Consider the following 22,670-nt stretch of genomic DNA (forward strand, 5'->3'; position numbering starts at 1 on the left):
TGAATTCTTGTGATCTTGACTTTGATCAAACTTGAATAGCTTTTATCTTTGGCATCATTAAAACTTCATATAACTTATGCTTATATAATCTTTCCCTTTTTGATGATGACAATAATCTGAAAACAAGATAAACGATACAATTTGTAATGTGTTCTCTCAACCTTACTCCCCCTTAGGATTGGATTTTATGGCCTAGTTTTTAGATAAATTCTACCCTTAGGTTCTCTCCCCCTTTGGCAACATCAAAAAGCCAAAAACGATCGGAGAAAAGAACAAGGACATTCAATAACCTAATCAAACACAACATAGGGCAAGCAAATTTAAGTCAATCAAATTCTAAATAACCAAGCCAAGTCAAAAGCCAATCAAGGGCTAAATATCCAAACAAAAGAAACCCATAAACTAAATATCCAAGGCACATAGCAAACAAAAATAGAATATCCAAAAATAACCAAAGTACTAAGTAGCTAAAGCCAAAATACAAGGGTACAAATAACCATAAAACAAATGACATAAAACATGAGAAACATAACTAAGAATCTACAGGTGGATCAAAGCAACGCCTAATGAAACTCATATCATCTTCAAGTCGAGTGATACGAGTATCCATCGCATCAATGCGCTCACCAACAAACGCTCGAAGATCACGGAGCTCGGCGAGGACTTCAGTCAGCAAAGAAGAGGAAGCATCCCGTTGTGGTGGTGGAGATGGCGTACGCTCGTTGGGAATAGGAAGTGGCAGATCTTGCTTGCAGACCCACTGGCCATCCATGTCTTTCCGGTAACCAAAAGATGTAACAGCACCGACACCAATATAAAAGGAACGTTTGACTTTAACAAAAGGTTCATCATCCAAGGGAACATGGAAATGCTGAAGAAAGAGGGTAACAAGATGGGGATATGGTAGAGGTGCATTGGTCCATAATGCCTTATGCATCTGGTACCTAACAAGATGGGCCTAGTCGATCTGACGACCAGTTTGAAGGGCTCATAATAGGATCAAATTCTCCTCAGAGGCTTGGGCAAGGTTAGTGGACCTAGGAAGAAAAATGCGACAAATAATATAGTACATGATGCGACAGTCAAAAGTAAATGACCCAGCAAGCAATTTGCCGGACATGTCAGCATGGTCATTGCAGACCATTTTTTGAGCATCATGACTTGAATAATCATGTTTCCAATCATCAACAAGAGTGCCCTCAAAAGGAACACCTTGACTGGGCAGTTTAGTCAATGAATAAAATAAGGACTGATCAACAATGATAGGAATTTTGTGCACCTCAAAATAAAGAACACCATCCTGAATTTTCAAATTGTTATAGAAGACTCTAACTAATTCAGGAAAATAAGGCAATTTGAGAGACATGAATTCAACCAATTTAGAGTTTTGAAACACTTGGAAATAATCAAATGTTTCACCATCAAAGAATTCAAGGTCTAGGTACTTAGGATCAAGAATAATGCGATTACAAAATTGAGAGTGGTACCTCTGACGTTGATCAACAGAGGAAAATAAGGTGGATGACCGGGGAGATGAAAGAGAATGAGGAATTGGTGTTGGTGGGTCTCCGGAGGTTCCGTGGCAATGGTGGCCTGCAGCAGTGGTGGTGGAAGAGGATTCCTTTCATTTCTTAGACGATTCTACCATTTGAGATTGTTTCAACTGATTTTAATCGGTGGGCTTTGTAGAGGATTGAAAAAGATGAAGATTAGGCTTTGTTTGAAGTAATTTGGTTAAGAAACGAAGAAGATATGATGATTTGAAGTTTGAGAAAGCTTGGGCACCATCACAAAGATGGGAGGAATGGGGGTTCTGCCAAAAAGAGGTATATATAGTCAGGCATGATCTGTAATCAATTACAACCTCTTGTAATCGATTACAGGCATATCTTGTAACTACCAAGGCTTGCTGGTAAAATATTACAGGCTTGTGTAATCGATTACAGCCTGTTGTTCCATGGTAATCGATTACCTCCCTAAAGCAAGGCTTTTTCTATAGAATCAAACTATGACTAAGTTAGAAAACCTACACATTCATTGTAACTAATGTCAATCACAATCAAAGATCAAAAGTAAGCATTATAAATTTCTTAGCTACAAACATCAATCACAAACAAAGACAATCAATAAAAAATCATTAAGCTACTAACAACAATTAACATGACTATCAAACACAAACAAAAACCAATCAAAGACAATCATGCATACTACAAACAACAACACAAACAAAGACAATTAGTAAACTACAAACAACAATTAATTATTAGAAACAAACTTAATCATAAAGAAAAAAGATTATATTCAATCTAGTTTCCTATTTATCTAAATCATTGATATCTAAAAGTCCTAATTCTCTCCTAATAGCAAAAAAGGTTTCTTTAGGGAGAGATTTTGTAAATATATCAGCTAACTGATTCTTTGTATCAACAAATTCTAGTACACAATCTTTCTTTTGAACATTATCTCTCAAGAAATGGTGTTTTATCTCTATATGTTTGGTTCTTGAGTGCTGAATAGGATTCTTAAATAGATATATAGCACTCGTGTTATCACATCTTATGGGAATATGATCAAGAAATATTCCATAATCAAAAAGTTGTTGTTTCATCCAAAGAATCTGGGCAGAACAATTGCCAGCAGAGATGTATTCCACCTTAGTAGTGAATAAAGCAACATTATTCTGTTTCTTACTATGCCAAGAAACTAGAGCAGATCCAATGAAATGACAAGTTCCACTAGTGCTCTTTCTATCAGTTTTAGAACCGACAAAATCAAAATCAGAGTATCCTATTAAATTGCAAGTGGAATTTTTAGGATACCATAATCTTATATTAATAATGCCTAATAGATATCTCATAATTCTCTTAACTGCACTAAGATGTGATTCTTTGGGATTTGCTTGAAATCTAGCACACATACAAACACTAAACATGATATCAGGTCTGTAGAAGATAAATAAAGAAGAGATCCGATCATACCGCGATATTTCTTAATGTCTATTGATTGACCGGTTTCATCTTTATCCAAATAGCAAGTAGTACTCATTGGAGTAGCCATATGTTTAGCTTTTTCCATCCCAAATCCGTGAATCAAATCTTTGCAATATTTTGATTGATTGACAAATATTCCATTCTTGGTTTGCTTGATTTGCAACCCAAGAAACAAATGTAACTCACCCATCATTGACATTTCAAATTCACTTTGCATGTCTTGAGAGAATTCTTTGCATAGAGAATCATTAGTGGATCCAAAGATAATATCATCAACATAGATTTGTACTAATAATATATCATTCAACTTTCTTTTAATAAAAAAATTAGTATTAACTTTACCTCTAGAAAATTCCTTTTCTAAAAGGAACTTACTCAGACGTTCATACCAAGCCCTAGGGGCTTGTTTTAAACCATATAAAGTCTTTTTCAATTAAAAAACATGATTAGGCTTATCTGAGTTTTCAAAACCAGGGGGTTAATCTACATATACTTCCTCTTGGATAAAGACATTCAAAAAGGCACTCTTCACATCCATTTGATAAAGTTTAAAATCCATTATGGACGCAAAGGCTAATAACATTCTAATGGCTTCTAATATGGCAACTGGAGCATATGTTTCCTCATAATCTATCCTTTCTTCCTGGTTGTATCCTTTGGCTACTAACCTAGCCTTATTTCTAATGATTGTCATTTTCATCTAATTTGTTTCTAAATATCCATTTTGTTCCAATAACTAGGTAATTATCAGGCTTCTCAACTAATTCCCAAACATTATTTCTTTCAAATTGATTCAACTCTTCTTGCATAGCTATTATCCAATGTTCATTAATTATGGCTTCTTTCAAATCTTTAGGTTCAATCATAGAAACAAAAGTCATATTATTGCAAATATCTTTGAGAGAGTGTCTAGTGGTTATCCCTTTTGATATATCACCAATAATTTTGTCAAGGGGATGGTATCTAGAAGTTCTCCACTCTCTTGGAAGATCAGCATTTGTTTTTATTTCATCAATGTGAAGATCTTCATCATTTCCTTCTTTTTTGCCTTTGTGATCTTCACCATGAATATGCTTTTCTTCTAAAGATTCTGAAATATCATCTAGTATATCCTTTCTTGGCAAAATTGTATTAGTTTCATCAAAAGCAACATGAATGGATTCTTCAATAATCATGGTTCTTTTGTTATAAATTCTAAATGCTTTACTGTGCAATGAATAGCCAACAAAAATACCTTCATCAGATTTAGCATCAAACTTTCCTAAATTGTCTTTGTTGTTGTTTAGCACAAAACATTTACATCCGAACACATGAAGATGTGAAAGGTTAGGTTTTCTTCCATTATATAATTCATATGGAGTTTTCTTCAAGATGGGTCTAATTAAAGCTCTATTCATCATGCAACATGCAGTATTTACAACTTCAACCCAAAAATATTTTGGAAGAAATATATCATTTAGCAAAGTTCTGGCAATCTCTTCTAAGGATCTATTTTTCCTCTCAACAACTCCATTTTGTTAAGGGGTTCTAGGTGTAGAAAAATTATGTTCAATGCCATATTCATCACAAAATGATTCAAAATCTTTATTTTCAAATTCTCCTCCATGATCACTCCTAATAGATGCAATTTTGAGATTTTTCTTATTTTGAATAATTCTAGCAAGTTTCTTGAAAGTGTGAAAAACATCTCTTTTATGAGTGAGAAATAATGTTCATGTATATCTAGAGTAATCATCAACAATAACAAGAGCATAATAGTTTTCTCCAGAACTAATAGTTCTAGAGGGACCAAAGAGATCCATATGCAAAAGTTGTAAGGGTTGAGTTGTAAATACAATATTCTTTGATTTGAAATAAACCCTTACTTGTTTTCCTTTTTGACAGACTTCACACAATCTATCTTTTTCAAACTTAAGTTTCGGTAAACCAATAACTAAATCTTTAGAAATTAGTTTACTTAAATGTTTCATGTTTATATGAGCAATTCTTCTATGCTACAACCAAGGGTCATCATCTTTACTAAGAAAACATTGATCATGATTTTGTTGTTTTATCTAAATTTATCATGTAAACATTATTTGTTCTGTAGCCTATATGCTTTATATTTCTATCATGTTTGTTTTCAATAAAACAGTGATGAGAATCAAATGATATTAGATAGCCTTTATCACATAATTGACTAACACTAAGCAAACTATGCTTAAGACCATCAACAAGTAGAACATTTTCAATGGAGGTAGATGAATTTGTACCTATTTTTCTGACTCCAAGAATTCTACCTTTATTTTTGTCGCCATAAGTCACATGTCCGCTTTTCTTGGGAGAGATATGAGTGAACTTTGATGCATCTCCCTTCATGTGTTTAGAGCATCCGTTATCTATGTATCAACTCTTCTTCAAGGAAACCTATATGATCATATTTGTGACTTAGGTACCCAAACTTTCTTGGGTTCTTGTGTGTTAGTTTTAATAAAAGATCCTTTTGGGACCCATATCATTTTAATATTATTGCTATTTTTCTTAAAATAACATGTAGATGAACCATGTACTTTCTTTCCACAATAAAAAAAAGTTAAGAAAGGAGAACTATATTTTTGTGTGGATGCAAAGAAATTTTTATAAAATTTTTGTTGTTTATCAGGTTTATATCTGAATTCTGCCTTATCAAAGACACATCTTTGCTTTCCTAATATAAAATCTAAGTTACTTTTGCCAATAGAAAATTTTGCAAGAGAATTTTTCAAATCCTTGATTTCTTCTATATACTTGTTACAACAATTACAAGAGATAGATGCTTCTATATTATCATGCATTTTTTTATGGTAGAAGAATGATTTGTGTCATTTGATCTTAAAGTTATAACTTCAGTCTTAAGATTTTCTAATTCTTCATTTAACTTTAAAACTTCTTTTTTTAAATTTGAAATAGTTTTCTTAAAAGATAAATCTAGTTTTGCAAGTTTGATTGATTCTTTATGTAAATCAGTAAATGCATCTTGTAATTCATCAAGTGAAATAGATAAGTTGTTGTCAAAAGATGTTACCTCTTCATCGCTTTCATAATTCTTGGCCATTAGACTCAGGTTTACAACTTCATTTTTTGAATCTTCAGATGAGTCCATATCATTGTCATCCCAAGTAATGTAGGCCTTCTTGGCTTTCTTGTCATTAAAAGTTTTCTTTTCCGATCTCTCTATTTTTTTCTTGAAAATTGGGCAATCAACCCTCATATGTCCTGGTTGATTGCATTCATAACATTTTGGAATAGAGGATGGATCTTCTGCCCTTTTCTTTGATTTGAAATATGATCTTCTTTGATTTCCTCAGTTTTTTAGAAATTTGTTGAATCTTTTTACAAAAAGACTAAGATCATCATCATCGTCTATTTCATTTGAATCCTCTTTATCACTTCCTTCTTGGATTGATGATGAAACTTTAAGAGCAATTCCTTTCTTTTTCTTATCATTCTCTTCATGCTGATTCAATCTCATTAATTCCATTTCATGTTCTTGTAACTTTCCAAACCAAGTAGCAAGAAACATATTAGAAAGATCCTTTGATTCAGTAATGGTCGTTACCTTTGGTTGTCATTCCCTGCTTAAACATCTCAAAAAATTTATTAATAAGATCTTCATTTGGAAATATCTTTCCTAAGGATGCAAGATGATTTACTATGTGTGTGAATCTCTTTTGCATGTCCTGTATAGTTTCATTAGGATTCATTCTAAATAATTCATATTCATGAGTTATGGTATTTATTCTAGACCTTTTCACATCTGTTGTTCCTTCATTGGTTACTTGTAAGGTATCCCACATATCTTTTGCACTTTTGCAATCTGGCACCCTAAAGTATTCATCCATTCCTAATGCAGATGTAATTATATTTTTGGCTTTTAGATTATATTGTACTAACTTCTTTTCCTCCCCATCCCATTGATCCCTAGGTTTTTCTATGATTGTATTTCCTACCACCATAGTAGGGATGTAAGGTCCAATTTCTATGGCATCCCAGATATTTAAATCTATAGCCTAGCCTCTATGAAAATTTGCATGCGGGTTTTCCAATAATGATCACCCATACCATTGAAAATAGGAGGCCTATTTATAGAGTTCCCTTCGGGAAATAAATAGTTTGATGAGGCCATATTCTTGAAGTTTTTAAACCTTGTACATGAATTAAGCTCTGATACCACTTGTTAAAAAAATGGCCTCAATAACTTAAGAGGAGGGTGAATTAAGTTTAAAAAAACTTCCCCTAATCAAATTTTAATTCTCTCTTGAATTAGAATATGCACACTTAATATAAATTAAGTAAAGAATGATTCAAATAAAACTTTTTCAAAGCAAAAATAACATGCAATAAATTAAAGAAGTTTGAGAGAAGAGAGAATGCAAACTCATTTTTTATACTGGTTCAGCCACGCCCTGTGCCTACGTCTAGTCCCCAAGCAACCCGCTTGGGATTTCCACTATCTTGTATAATCTTTTTACAAAGTTTGAACCACGCAGGGACACCCTTCCCTTGTGTTCAGAAATCTTTACAACTTAAGAAACTCACAATCTCTTGAACAATAATTGTTTGCTTTTGAGTAAGAAGATTATTTCTCTCTTGATGAGAAGAATATTACAAGATGAAGATCTTATAAGAATCCTTATAGATTTTGCAAGTGTTTGGCCAAGGCTTTCTTTTGAGAGGATAGGACAATTATTCTGTAAAACTCTGAGGAAATTTGAACAAAAGCCACCTATTTATAGGCCTTTGGTGGCCTTTCAAAATCTTGTGAATAGTTGTGACTCTTGGGAGTTATTTTTAAAATTTTCTCACTGGTAATCAATTACAAATATGTGGTAATCGATTACACAATTAGTTTTGAAGAGTTATGATTCTTCATATTTAAAATTCAAAATTTTTGTGTCTGGTAATCGATTACACAAATGTTGTAATCGATTATAGGCTTTTAAAATTCAAAATTTCTAAAAACGGTTAAAAACAGTTTTATCTTTTGGTAATTGATTACATCTTCTATGTAATGGATTACACAGTTTAAAATTCAAATTCAAATATTTATAAACTATTTTAAAACTCATTTAGCTTCTGGTAATCGATTACCAAAGAGAAAAACATTTATTTCAAAAACAAAGTTTTCACTTTAAACCTTTGTAAAATGTTTTGAGGAGTTAACCTAAGGCCAAACCTGTGCAACCTCATTTAAAGAATTCTTTTAACAAACTATAGACTAATTGTTCATCCTTTCTCTTGAATTCTTGTGATCTTGACTTTGATCAAACTTGAATAGCTTTCATCTTTGATATCATCAAAACTTCATATAGCATATGCTTCTACATCTTGTGATGTGAGCTCAAGAAGAATCTTCTTTATAGGTGTGTAGGCTCTATCACAAAGGATGGCATGGTCACTGACTGTCATATTTTCAATCAACTTCATAACTTCATCAGGAGTCTTCAGTTTGATCTTCCCACCAGCTGAGACATCAAGTAACTACTTCGAATGGGGTCGCAAGCCATCAATGAAGATATTAAGTTGAACCAGCTCAATGAACCCGTGGTGGGAGTCTTCCGGAGTAAACTATGGAAGCAGTCAAGAGCTTCACTAAGTGATTCATCAGGGAATTAGTGGAATGAAGAGATCTCCACCTTTCCCTCAGCGGTCTTGGACTCTTGAAAATATTTCCTCAAAAATTTCTCCACCACCTCTTCCCATGTCCGCAAGTTATTTCCTTTGAATGAATACAACCATCTTTTTGCTTCACCAGCCAAGGAGAAGGATAATAGGTTGAGGCGGACGACATCTTTAGGAACTCCAGCTATTTTCACTGTGTTGCAAGTCTCTATGTATGTAGAAAGGTAAGCATATGGATCTTCATTGGGTAGTCCATCAAAGAGATTTCCTTGAATCAATTGGATGAGAGAATATGGATAAGTGATGTTGGCAGCTTGAACTTCGGGCGGAGCCATGCTTGTGAAATACTGAGGTGTAAAGGTACTAGAGTAGTCCTCCAAGGTGATCCTATGTGGCTGATCTTCTGCCATGATGTGCTCATCAAAGTTGGGATGTGGAAAAGAAGAATATGATATAAAGGATGATGGTTCTTGATTCCCTTGTGGTTCTCTTTTTCTTACTGTATCAATGTTTCTTCTACACGTTGCTTCAATCTCTAGATCCAATGGAACAAGATTGTTTCCTCATATATAAGAAAGAAAAACACTATCGTGCACGTTATCACAGAAAAGTAAAAATTAAAAACTTAAGATCAAAATTAAGAGTGAAAAAGAAAATTTGAATATTAAATATTTTACTTATTTATTTTTTTGAAAAATTAATTAAAAATACAATTAGAGAAAAATCAATTGCTAAAAAAATAGAATATCCAAAATACCATGTACAAAGAACAAAGTCTCCGGCAACGACGCAAAAAACTTGTTGATGGATTGACAAGTGCATTAATTCATCCCAAGTAGTAAAGTTAAAATGGAAGTCCGAGTGTCGAATCCACATGGACTTTGTTTGTACTTAGGTAGATGAATATTGTATTATAAAAGAAGTTAAAGAAAATTGACTTGAAAAACTTGTGAGAAAAACATTAATTTAAATTGGCAGAAAATTAAATCAAACAAGAGAAGAAATTAAACAAGAATTTAAATTGATTAATTAAAGACAGAAAAATTAGAGAATCCAATAATATTGTAGAAGTAAATTAAGAAGATGAGAATGTTGGGAACTTAACCTACTAGAGCTACTCTTTGATGTATTGTTAATGATTTTTTTATATTTATAGTTATTCTAATTTACACCTGCATCTACTAGTATACTCTAACTTTGATCCCTCACATGAAAGAACCTAATTTATCTATTTTTTTCCTCTCAAATCCCTTTACAAGGCTAAAATAATAAATTGCATTAAGAATAAATATCTATAACAGATTAAACAAACAAATATCGTCAATGAAGAGGACTCGCTCATTCGAAGAGTGTAGACTTTAGAATTTAAAATAATCATTTAAAAATATTTTTAATAAAAAATGAAGAAAATATTAAAAATAGAGGATTTAAAAAAAGGTAAATGTTTTACTTTCATTTCTTCTTTTTCTTTCTTTTTTCAAATCCTAAAATTCAAGAATAACACTAGCCAAAAAAAATTAATTTAAAAATAAATTTTAGGTTAGCAACTCAAATTTGAACCTCTTATTTTTATCTTTTAAATTTAAATAGCTTATAAGCTAAAAAATGTCTAACTATTTTAGACTAAGCTTGATTTAGTCTAAAATCACTAAAATTTCTTATTTCATTTTAACACCAAATTCTCTAAAAATTACTTAGAACTGGACATGTTGGGTTGACTAATTTCAATTGGCCATTGTAGATTCATTCCTAGGGGTTTAGTGCATGAAAAACTAATTTGTTTTGAGCTGGCATGACAAAATATAGCATTGAAAGTTGTGTATATATTAATTAAAAGCCACATTATTTATAGTTCTGATTTATAACTGTAAAAAGTTTCATAAAGTACGATCTTCCGAAGGGAATCACCTTTTCTTTTGGTCAAAATGGAAAATAATTGATGCAATAAGAGCTTACAAGGATACTAGCCATGAGGACCCACAATGTAGGTTTTATCACGAGATCATCACAATGAAAGTTAAGACATTCGTGGGTCCAGAGAAAATATCCATTAAAAAAAACAATGGAATCACTACACACATTCAACCCCATGAGGAATTAAAGGATGCTAAACTACACGCTCTCTCTCCGATTTGGAGAGGGCTACATTACATTTACTACCAGCAGTTACAACACACCAGAAAAGTAGGTATACCAAAGCAATATAAAAAAAAATATTAAGAAAGAAGAAGGACCATTGGATGCCCTTGTGCACTCCAAATGGCTACTTTTCATAAAAAAAAGGGGGGAAGGGGTAATAAAAAGAAGAGAAACTAATGTATACATAGCAAAGAGAGGGAAAAAAAGAGAAAGTTGGAAGCCCATGAAGCCTATTTTTGCGTTATGGGACGTGACCAACTTTAACTAGTTAAAATGTACTTATTAGTTACCCTCTTTGGGAAGAAGCCTTGGGTGTACTAGAGCTTGTACCAATTGCACCAAAGGTTGTGACTGACTAGGGGTAGAAATTTAGGCGAGAGGTGTAAGTGGCCTTTGGAACCCAATTGGTTGGAATAACATCTCTTGCAGAGAGGCTTCTCCCAGTGGAAGAGCTCAATTTCACTGAGAATGGTCCCCTTAAAGGTCCTCCAATAATGCACCAATTTGCACCCCAAAGGTGATTCATTTGTAGCCACTCAGTAGACCCTGCCTGGCAATAGCAAAATACAATAACAATGTTAAGACTTAAGAATAAAATAAAGTAACAAGCTTCTTTTTTAAATAAGTAAAATTTGCAAATAATACAAATTGGGGTTAACCCCAGCTATTTACTAGAGACTATATGTAGGGATTACAAGCATAGGCACTATTTAATAATTTGTTTGTAAACAGAAATCAAATCCATCACTTGTCCACTTGGTTGTTTAGTTTGTTTTGGTAATTTAGTTGCCAAATGTTCCTAAACTTTAAGTCCTTTCATACAGTGAGGGAGAAATGAGGAATGTTACTGTTTAACATTGGTCCCATATCACATGCTTTGAGATCTGAAAATACAGAAAAGCACTACCATAGCAAGTTGCCAATGGGCACCATAATGTATATCAGGAATAACTCGCTGATAATATATTTAATAGGAGAGAAGATAGTCTACCTTTGGAAGATAATCTATCTATCCTAAAGTGCCAATGATGATAGTGTTGAGGCACGTGTTCTAAGGAGACACGTCCCCAGAATTTGGAATTGTCATACTTGGGACAAAGGACTATAATAACTGATCATGCTAGTTCCTTCATTATCAGTAAAAAATGTGAATGACCATAATGCTTTATTTTACCGTTGGGCAGTTACTTTCGGTCAAATCTGCAACACTTTTCAAGAAGCAGGGTCCCAGAGATGCAATTTATTATCATCCGTTGCACTTTATTAGTAAAATAAATCAAGTGTACATTCTAGATATTAAAATATACTATTAAGAATCTATCCACTTTCATATATTTCACATTACCACATTAGAGAATAGAGACCATTAGCTGTAACGGCATCTGATTCTCTGCGAGATCAGAAGTTAAAGATTCTTCTCTCGTGCAATTTTTTTTTCTATTCTCCTATTTCTTTACTCTTTGTTATTGTAACTTATTCATATAAATATAAATATGGGATCCTTGAGGAATATCAAGTGAAAACTATTAGTTATTGTAAAAAATAAAAATTGTACATCTAGATCATATACAAATAATCAAAATTAAAAGTTGTATGTATTTTTTTAAAAACTTTTATCATTCAAATATGATTTAATAGTTTAAATTTATAATTTTATTTTTAATAACAAGAAATCTAATGGGAATAAATATCAGAAGAAAGAAGCATACTTCTCGTATATGCATGGAGCCAATATCTCCCTCTGCGTCCTCAAATTCAACCAGAAGTGATAGCCAAAATGGGGTGGAGCCTTCGTTAACATGAAAGGCAATTTTTCTTCCTGGATATTTACAAGGTGTTCTGCAAAAGATACAATCACAGAGGACAAATTTCATTCAATAGAAAATTATAATATTTAAAATGTTCCTATCCTTTAATCCACAAAACAAATGGCCGGTACATCACTCGGGACTCAACAACAAGGGTACACACAGATGCAGATCATGTAGTACTCTGATATATAGAAACAAACAGGGAAACACAAACAGAAAGTAACCTTTTTCCTTTAAAGGGTGGCTGGGTTAATAATAATATTTTAAGCTGGAAAAAGAGTCAAAAAGCTAAATCTTCACACCAAATAAAAGAAGGGAAAAAAATGATACTAATATTAGTCAAAAAGTCAATGCTACATAACAAAGTCCCCCTCCAAAAAAAAGTAATATAATCAGCAGACCAATGTTCACAATTACAGTATAGTACTATATGTAATAGCAGTAAATCACTTCAGCTATCTTAGACCTTTATTTATAATTTATGATTTTTCACGTACTAAACTTCACTCTCATCTTCACTTTTTTTTTAATAAATATTAATTTTAATCTATTATATTTTAATATTTTTTATTTTTATACATTAAATTTTAAAAATTTTATTTTACTTATTTATATTTTTGAAAATTACATTTTCATCTTTAATATTTTTTAAATTTTTATTTTAGTCTTTTCTTTTGATTTTCTCTTAACAAACGTAAGTGTTCTATTAATTTATAAAGTTTTAAATAATTAATTTAAAATAATGACGATTAAAAATTAAAACAAGACCTAAAATTATCACCATAACGTCAAATTTGAAACCTTCTCATCATTGCTGGAATCCAACATTTTTAATTTATGTTAGTGATGGGTCGGAATGTGGCAATAAGGGGAGGTGATGGTATTGTTTGGTGGAAGGTTGCAAATCTAATTTGTTTGGTGATGATGGTTGTAGTGCTCGGAGGTTGCAGAAGATGAAGTACACCAAAAAAATAGGTGGTTACATTTTAAAAAGATGATAGAGATTTTTAGTCATTATTATTTTAAATTAATTATTTAAAAATTTAAAATTGATGACATATCAACATTTGCTAACCGTAATAAGAAGAAATAATCAAAATAAAATTTTCAAAAGCATAAAGGATTAAAAGTAAAACTTTTAAAAACATAAAATATCAAAATAAAATTTTTAAACACATAAAAGATTAAAATAAATCTTGAAAAACGTAAAGAACCAAAATAAATTTTTTAAAATTTAATGTATCAAAATAAAATAACATTAAAACATAAACCAAAAGTGATATTTATTGTTTTTTTTCTTAATCATCCTGAAAAAAATATTTTCCTCTCTCCTATAACATATAGACACTCAGACGTGAGGAAAAAAGCATTTTATAAAATAGATAATGCAACATAACAATTACTCCATAATGAAAAAAAAAAAAATAACCACCCACTTGGGTATTCTTATTTTCCTAAAAAGGAAAGTAAAGACAACTTATCAACTATCAATCATTCTGTTACAGATTAAAAAAAATGAAAAACTCACTGTAAAAATAGCAATGCTTTTTTTTTTATATTTTATTTTAAATGAAATCTTTTAACTCAGGATAACAACACTTAATAATAACTGTTTTTTTTAACACAGGAGTCAGGATGTCCCCTATGGTAAACAAGTGACTAATCTTTTGAGAGATTAATCTCTCCTTATCACTATTTTTTATAGGTTTAAATATGTTTATATGTTTTATTCATTTAAATTTGACTAATTATTTTTTTAAGTTCCTAAAAAGATCATTTTTATTAATTTCTTAATTTTTTGAAAAGTTACCTTTTAGTCTCTTTATTTCCTTATACTAATAATATCATAATTTGTGGTGATTCTTAGTCTCATAATTTTTTAATTTAATTTTTTTAAAATTTATTTACATTTATTAAAAATAACCAAAATATATAAAAAAATTGCTGCAATTAAACATCCATCATTTTATTTTTTTTCTTTAAAACCGTAAAATTATGTTAAAAAAAGACGATAAATTCATACAAGTCAAATATTTTAACAACTTAAAATCGTCATTTATTATTTTTTAAAAATTAAATTAAAAATATTTATTATAACATTTAAAATTATCACAAATTGTAAAACCATAAACATGAATAAAAAAAAACTAGTAGTTTTTAAAAAATTTGATAGACTAATAAAAAGAAATATTATTTTTGAAGAATTAAAAATAATAACTATCCAAATTTAAAGCTCTAAAAATATATTTAATTCATTTTACACACAAACCTAAAAATAAACTTTTAAGCACAGTTCAAACAGTAAAAAATTATCTACCAAACCATATTGGCAACACTGTAATCATGAAAGACATGGAGCAGTGGACTACATACCTGCGGTAAATGACGGGGATTTGACCACGGTCTCTGAGTGGACCGTTCTCGCCAGCAATAGCCATGCGGCCAAACGCGGCACCACTGAGATCGAAGTGTGTTTGGTCAGAGGGGCAACCGGGGCACTCGTCCGTAATTATCACTGTCACTGCTCTTCTCGAACATATGCTCTTGTCCAAACACTTCACCTTGTAGCACGCACCACACCCTTCCCCCTTCATGAACAGCAATGGCCCCAAAGCTCCCACCCGCGCCCTGAACGGCTTCACATCCACCATCGTACCATACCCACATGCCCCACCTTCACACACACACACAACATAATCGAAATCTACATTTTTTAACTCATCTCAAACAAACTTTCTAATTCAATTCTTTTTACAATGAATCTATTTTCAACTTATGATTTCACAAGTATTATTCCAAATTCCAACTATTAGACCCAGTTTTATTGGAATTTTATCTACGTGAACCTTTCATGTGTATATTTATTACTTGAGTTTTTAAAGTGAAACTTCAACTTTTTATATAGAAGAATATCAAATAGGGAAAAAGAATTATCCGCTCACAATGAAAAATAATTTACATAATTATTTAATTTCAACTTATTATATATGATACAATTATCTAATTTTTATAATAATTATTTTAAAAATCATATTAACAATAATTTATAATCAAATAAAAATACAAAACTATTTTAAATTACCTTACGCACGGAAACTATATGACAATTACACTCAATTCAAATTTAGAGTACAAAAGAACACCACAAAAACTAGTCAAGTGTGTGTTAATGAGTGAAATGTCAAAAGAAGGAGAAATTGGTCTTAACCCATCTTTATGTGATTATTAAAATCTTAATTATATGTCGAAGACTAATTGAACAATTTCTCGAAAAACAATAAGAGATTTTGTGAAGGGAGATAGTAAGTTACCGGTACTGCCGTCTCCTTCGGGGTCGCCGTACCAGGTGGCGGTTCCGGGGTACCAATGTAGGTCGGGGCCACGGTGCTGAAGCTGTGCCTCCGCGGCGTACAACAGCACGAGTTTCAAGGCGAGGCTGAGGCACGTGAGGCTCAGCTTGGACGCGGTGGAGACACGGTGGAGCTGCATTGTGCGCGGAAGAGAAATGAGTGGCACGCCGCCGCGGTTTGAGCAAAACGGTTGCGTTTTGGGCGTTGCCGACAATGTTGTGGCGGCAGAATGAGTGAGTGAGTGTGGGTCTAGTTTAGTTAGACCGTTAAAGGGGGGTTTTGGGTTTCTTATAGTGCAACAGGGCGTAAACGGTTTTACCTTGTGCTCCGTTGGTTTTGAGGTTATTTACGCAAGGGTGCCATTTGAGGGTCTTAGGGTGGCTCCCACCGGTAGTTAAGGCGTTAATTTCGCATGTGCGCGGGAAAGAAGGGAGAAGGGTGTATTCGTCATTTCATTTGGAAAGGAGGAAAAGTGCAAGCGCTGTTAAATACTTAAATATGTCTTTAAAAAAGAGATTTCCTTGTTGATAGCAGTTGTAGTAAAGAGTAAAATTGTTTTCAGTAAAAGATATAAAAAGAGTTTTTGCTGTTGATAACGTTCTCGCAGTTCTACTCAAGAGTAAAATTGTTTTTAGGAAAAGATACTTATAGACTTTATGAAAAATCCGTGTATGCTTTAGATATAAAATTACAAAATTATATTTTTTACGTAATTTAATAAATTTATTGTTCATAATATATTTAAACATATTTTATCATGATTTTAACTACAAAATTTTACATTTTCATAAAAAAAATTCACATTAAAAAAATTCACAATTTTTCTAACACAAGTTAAATCCCAAAATGATTATAAAAAAGTACCGCCGTAATTTATTTGTGTATTTCGTTAGTTGAATTAAATTTTGTCCATCAAAATTGTTCTTTTAAATTAAAATCTAAAAACTAATTTTATCGAAAAGAAATATGCATACGTGCTTTTATAAACTATGTTTCAAAGTTTTCTGCCCTAGTATGCTCTCTTTTGTCTCTTCTCCTTCATGAGTGCTCCAAGTGCTAGGTTTAGATGATCCTAATGATCTATCATATCTTGAATTTTAATGACTATAAAAATATAAATTATTGATAAACTAATGAATTGTTATTAAGTGAACAAAACCTATTTGTAAAAAAACTTACTTATTATTAAATCAACATTTATAAGTTATAGTAAGTATGCGTCCATTCTTAAGTGGAAAACAATTTTCTTAAGTTCTATTTAGCATCCAATGTGCTATTAAATCAATTGCGTTCACTTATTTGTGAAAACCAGTGTTTACACATTGAATTATTTTTACATGTGTCCACTAGACTTAAATCACTTATACACTTATTTTATATCCCCTTATGTCCAACAAGGAACTAAAGGACAATGTTAACTACAAACGGAAGTACACGTTCTTGTTTTTCAAATTTTAGCTTTGCTTCTCCTTATTTAAATTGTTAATATTTGAATTTAAGGAAATGACAAAATAAAAGGAATTTGTAAAATATTCCTCTCAAGGGTCACGTTCATCATGGAAGTGGAGCACAAGCAATTGTTTGTATCTTTATTCCTATCTTCGCCATTCAGAACATGCCACGTGGTATCATCTCCAGCTATGAGACAACAATCATATTAAGGCTCAACATTGATATTGTAAGGAATTCTTCACTGAAGTCTATAAAAGACATTTCTTGCTCAAGAAATGAAGTAAAAAAATTATCAAGTAAAAAGTGAGCATGAGTTCTTTGGAGCGAAACTCTACTAAAATAGTCAACAACACACTCAACATTTAATCTTTTCATTTAATTGTTTATCCACTCTTTGAGTGTTATTGAATCATTGTATTATTTCAAACTTTTATTTGTGAAAACAAAAAATGACTTAGTGTTAAACAATACTTTGGTGTTCTTAGATTTAGAAGGAGTCTAAGGGTGTACCAAAATAAAATATTTGTTTGTAATCAAAGTTCTGATTAGTGGAGCCCTTTATAGTTATGAAAAGGAGAATTGGACACAACTTTGTTTGAGTGAATCCATATAAACCAAGTGTTTCTGCTTCTTTCTTAAGCTATTTAATTAAGTATTCTTTTAAGCTTATCTTGACACACTTCCTTACCAAGTGTTTACCTGAAAAACATTGTGAAAATCATATTTTCTTTTTACTAGACGATCAAACTTTGTTTTCCATTAAAAGTCATTTTTCAACTCAATAGACAACACTATTTGCATCTATCCTTTTAAATTGGTGATAAAAGTCATTATTTTCAAAAAACTTATTATCTTTGATTAACACACTATTCAATCCCCCTTCTAGTGTGATTGTTGATATTTCACCAAGCAATCCAAAGAAATCAGCAAAACCCTCATTGAAGGATAAGGATCCCAAACAAAAGTGTACGAAAAAAGTCAAGATGATAAATAGTTTTGATTAACCTAACCTTAATATCACCATTCCTTCTCCAATAAGGAAGACTCTTCCTCCTACAAGGACTTGGTTGCTGATTTGGACACTACTCAAGTGGTCCCGAAGGTAGACTATGTCATGATCCCAGTTGATATCATCAATGTTGTGACAGAGGAAGTTTGTCCCTACTCTTATTTGGAAGATCAGGGAACAAAGTCAAACAAGCCCTTCAACCCTTGCCCAACATTGATGTGTCTACTGAGCAATACGAACATTAGTGCAGTCAATGAAAACTTTCTCTAATCGACAAATTGATGGGTAAGAAAGTTAACTTAAAGTTCCTATCTATGATACTACAAAAGCTCAAGGGATGTATGGGCATCAGATATGGAAGTATATGCATTGGATTTCTCAATGCCCTAATACTCCTCCCCAAACTGATGGCGACACCACTTAACCAGGAGGACGATTAAGTGATGGCACCGCAAGGGGAAGACCCTTTAAACCTTAAACCTAATTTTGATGCAACAACTATGATGCTCATGACTGACGGGGTGGATCAACCATACCTGGCTAGTACTGAGAATAGTTCGTTTGGGATTTCAATGCTTGCCAAGAAGACTGCAAGATGTAAGCCCAATAGCGCCAAACAAAACAAATCGAGCCAAAGTGAGTCCAATACTAATAAACCTCATCAAGAAGGTAGGAAAAAGACCCACCAGAAAGATAAATGTGGGCCAAACAAGGGGAAAGGCTCTAAATTTTCCACTTTTCAAAAAGATATTCATGAATCTTCCTCCCCCATGGAAAAGGAATCCAACATGGTCACTAAAACCCTGACTACTCCAAATCATCCTTTTTCCAAGCTCGATACATGGCTTTTTCTTCCAGCCACCAACCTGCTTTTGGGATTGAGAGTTACCTTCATCCTAATGAATCTACATAATTTGATTTGATGATAAAAGAGACTATGGGTGAGCCCATGAGTTATGAGAACCAATTTACTATGTTTCTTCAGGTCAACCATGATAGAGGATCCTCTTTAATTGCAAGTGAGACGAACTTTGAAAGTAATGAAACAAAGGATTCCTACCATATGGGTAATGGATCCTGGCTCTATATCTTGAGACCCAGTTGGTCTCTTTTCCTTCTTCTATCCAGTTTATTCATGAAGTGCCTTATTTGGAATGTTTATGGTGTAGGGAAGAGAGCTTTTCCAATCTGATTAAAGACTTGCTCAAAATGTATCAGCTTGATTTCATTGCTATTTTGGAACCTTGTATTAGTGGGCCTAATGCTGATAAGGTCATCAACAAGATTGGTTTGGATGGGTGTTTTCGTGTTGATGCTAATGGCTTCTTAGGGGGCAATTGGTGTCTTTGGAGAACTTCTGGCACCAATATCTCTGTCATGGGATCCTTCCCTTATCATGTGCACCTCCATATTAACCCTAAATTGCATAAACCGTGGTTCCTAACTATTTTTTGTGTTATCCCCTAGTCAGGAAATCACATTGTTTTATGGGATGAACTTAGAAATATTAATTCTAATATGAATTCTCCTTGGTTGGTTGCAGGTGATTTTAATATCGTTCTATTCCAGCATGAGAAGCAAAGAAGTGGTCATATGAATATGAGGGATAAGCAAGCTTTTGATGGAGTGTCTTAGTGAATGTAACTTAAAAGATTTGGGGTTTAGTGGTCCTCCTTTCACTTGCCAATGGGTACTCTTTACGAATGTCTTGATAGAGTTATTGCCAACCTTTTTTAGTATCATCAATTTATGAACTCTAGAGTCATGAATCTTGTTTTCCCCTCTTTTGACCATTATGGGATTTGGCTGAGTGTTAATGATGATCTTAATAGAAGGTCTAAAAACTATTTCAAATTTATGGGTCCTTGGTTATATCACCTTGATTTTCCCTATCGAGTTCGTAATGTGTGGCACTTTTCCATGCCTTAGGATCAAAACATTGAAGCTCTAACTGTTACCCTGAAAATGTGGAACAATGATACTTTTGGAAACATTTTTCAGAAAAAGGAAAAGATTCTTGTGAGATTAGAAGAAGTCAACAAGGAGATATTCATTAATCCCAATAACAACGTGTTACAACTTCGCCAAAAACTGTGGATTAATTATACTAAGATTCTCAAGCATTAGGAAGCTTATCGGTTCTAACTGGTTAGAGTTAAGTGGTCGAACCATGGGGATAGAAACACAAGATCCTTCCATCAATCCTTTCTCAACAGACGCAAATGGAACATAGTTGGTGGCCTTCTGAATTCTGATAATCAATAGGTCTATAATGATGATCAAGTTAAAAATATGGTGATAGGGCACTTTAAATCCCTCTTCTCTTCTAACCACTAAGACACTAGGTTGTTGCACTTTATTGCTTCATTCCCCTTCTTCCTCAAGATGACATTCAATTGCTTCAAATGGACTTGGCAAAAGATGAAGCTAGGACAACTTTGTTCTTTGTAGGAAATGATAAAAGCCCCCAACCTTGACAAATGCCATCTAACTTTCTTTAAATCCAATGGAATATTGTTGGAGACTCCATTTATGAGCTTATGAAGTTTGTTCAACAGAATCCCATTGTTATTAAGGATGTGAGCCAAACGTGCCTTACTCTTCTTCCTAAGTGTGAGGACCCATCGACCATCTCCCAATTTCGGCCTATATCTTTATGTCATGCTATTGATAAAATCATTACAAAAGCTATAGCCAATAGAATCAAGAAGATCTTCCCTACGATGGTTAGTTTGCTCCAAGCTAGTTTTATCCAGGGGCAAAATTCTGTTGATAATTCAATCATTCTCTTAGAGCTTACTAACTCTATAAATCATCCATATACTAAGAAAGGATTCATAGGGATGAAACTAGACCTGCAAAAAGCCTACACCAGGTTGGAGTGAGATTTTATTAGGGAAACCTTAATCATGGTTGGCCTACCTCCTTGGATGATGGATACTATTTCCTAATGTATGAGTTCCTCTTCTTTCTCAATTAATTGGAATGTGAACCATTCAGAGTACTTCTCTCCTACAAGAGGGCTAAGATAGGGGGACCCTTTGTCCCCCTACCTCTTTGTTTTATGCCTTGATAGACTCGCTTACCTTATCCAAGATTTTACAAATGAGGGCAAGTGGAAACCTTTTTTCTTTGGTAAGGCTAATGGCATTCCTATCTCCCACCTTTTTTTTGCCAACAACATCATCCTAGCAGTGGAGGAAACTTTTAAAGAGAATTCTAGATATCTTATGTTTGGCTTATGGGAAAAAAATTAATGATAAAAAATCCATAGTCATGTTCTCTCAAAATGTTTCCCGAGCATTGAGTACCCAACTTAGCTCTGATCTGAATATCCCTTTGACAAATTCTCTCGATTCCTACTTGGGGTTTCCTATTCTGAATCAAAGGAAATATGTTTGCCAGATTCAGAAATGTTGTTGACAAGCTTAAGAAGAAGCTTTCGAGCTAGAAGTCCAAGAATTTATCTATGGTAGGTAGGATTATCTCACCCAATCCTCCTTGATGAGCATTCCCTCCCGTATCACGCAGACAACTTCCTTCCTTATTCTATTAGTGGTGAGATCAAAAAGTTGTGTAGAGATTTCATTTCGGGAAGCTCCCATGATAGGCACAAAGTCCATCTTATTTCGTGGATACCATTTGTAAACCCAAGGAAAAAATTGTCTTGGTTTTAGGAATATCTACCTCCTCAATAAGTATTATGTTATGAAGTTGGCTTGGAACCTTATTGTTGATAAATATACCCTTTGGGTTCATATTCTTTGCACCAAGTACTCTTGTGGAGATATGACACTCCCTAAGGTTTGTAAGAAAAACATTTCCTCCTACATCTGGAAAGTTGTATCCCATGTTTGACCCGTTGTTGACAAAAATCTCAGATGGGTCATTAATGATGGGTCATTAATGATGGGCAAACCGTGAAATTTTGGATTGATAAATAGATTTCGGGCTTGCCCTATTTGGAAGAAATGAGTCCATACATTATTCCTCCTTTTTAGTGTAATCTCTTAGTGGTAGCCTATGCAAATAAGGAGGGTTGGAATTGGGAAGTCCTCAACCTACTACTTCCTTCTCACATTTGTGATAAGATAAAAGGCATCTCTCTCCCTAATTGTCAGTACGAGGACTTTTTTTTTTTGGTGCAATTCAAATGATGACACCTTTTTTCGTAAATGGGCTTACTCGTACCTTTCTGATGATGATGCTTATTCAAATCCTATGACTCATGATTTTAACCATATTTGGGAATGGGTCCCAACACATCAAAGCATTCCTT

General features: G+C 32.9%; 1 protein-coding gene across 1 annotated transcript; it reads right to left on the bottom strand.

Moving 5' to 3' along the window:
• Positions 1–10,659: 10,659 nt before the first annotated feature.
• LOC114379096 (expansin-B3-like) lies at positions 10,660–16,199 on the bottom strand. The gene is made up of 4 exons (XM_028337658.1): positions 15,892–16,199; positions 14,954–15,254; positions 12,479–12,608; positions 10,660–11,319 (listed from the first exon to the last, which is right to left on the bottom strand). Exons 1-4 carry the CDS (start codon positions 16,067–16,069, stop codon positions 11,125–11,127), a joined length of 804 nt encoding a protein of 267 aa, XP_028193459.1. The 5' UTR covers positions 16,070–16,199; the 3' UTR covers positions 10,660–11,124.
• Positions 16,200–22,670: the final 6,471 nt, after the last annotated feature.

Source organism: Glycine soja, chromosome 12, assembly GCF_004193775.1.
Source record: "Glycine soja cultivar W05 chromosome 12, ASM419377v2, whole genome shotgun sequence".
Taxonomy (NCBI): Eukaryota; Viridiplantae; Streptophyta; class Magnoliopsida; order Fabales; family Fabaceae; genus Glycine; species Glycine soja.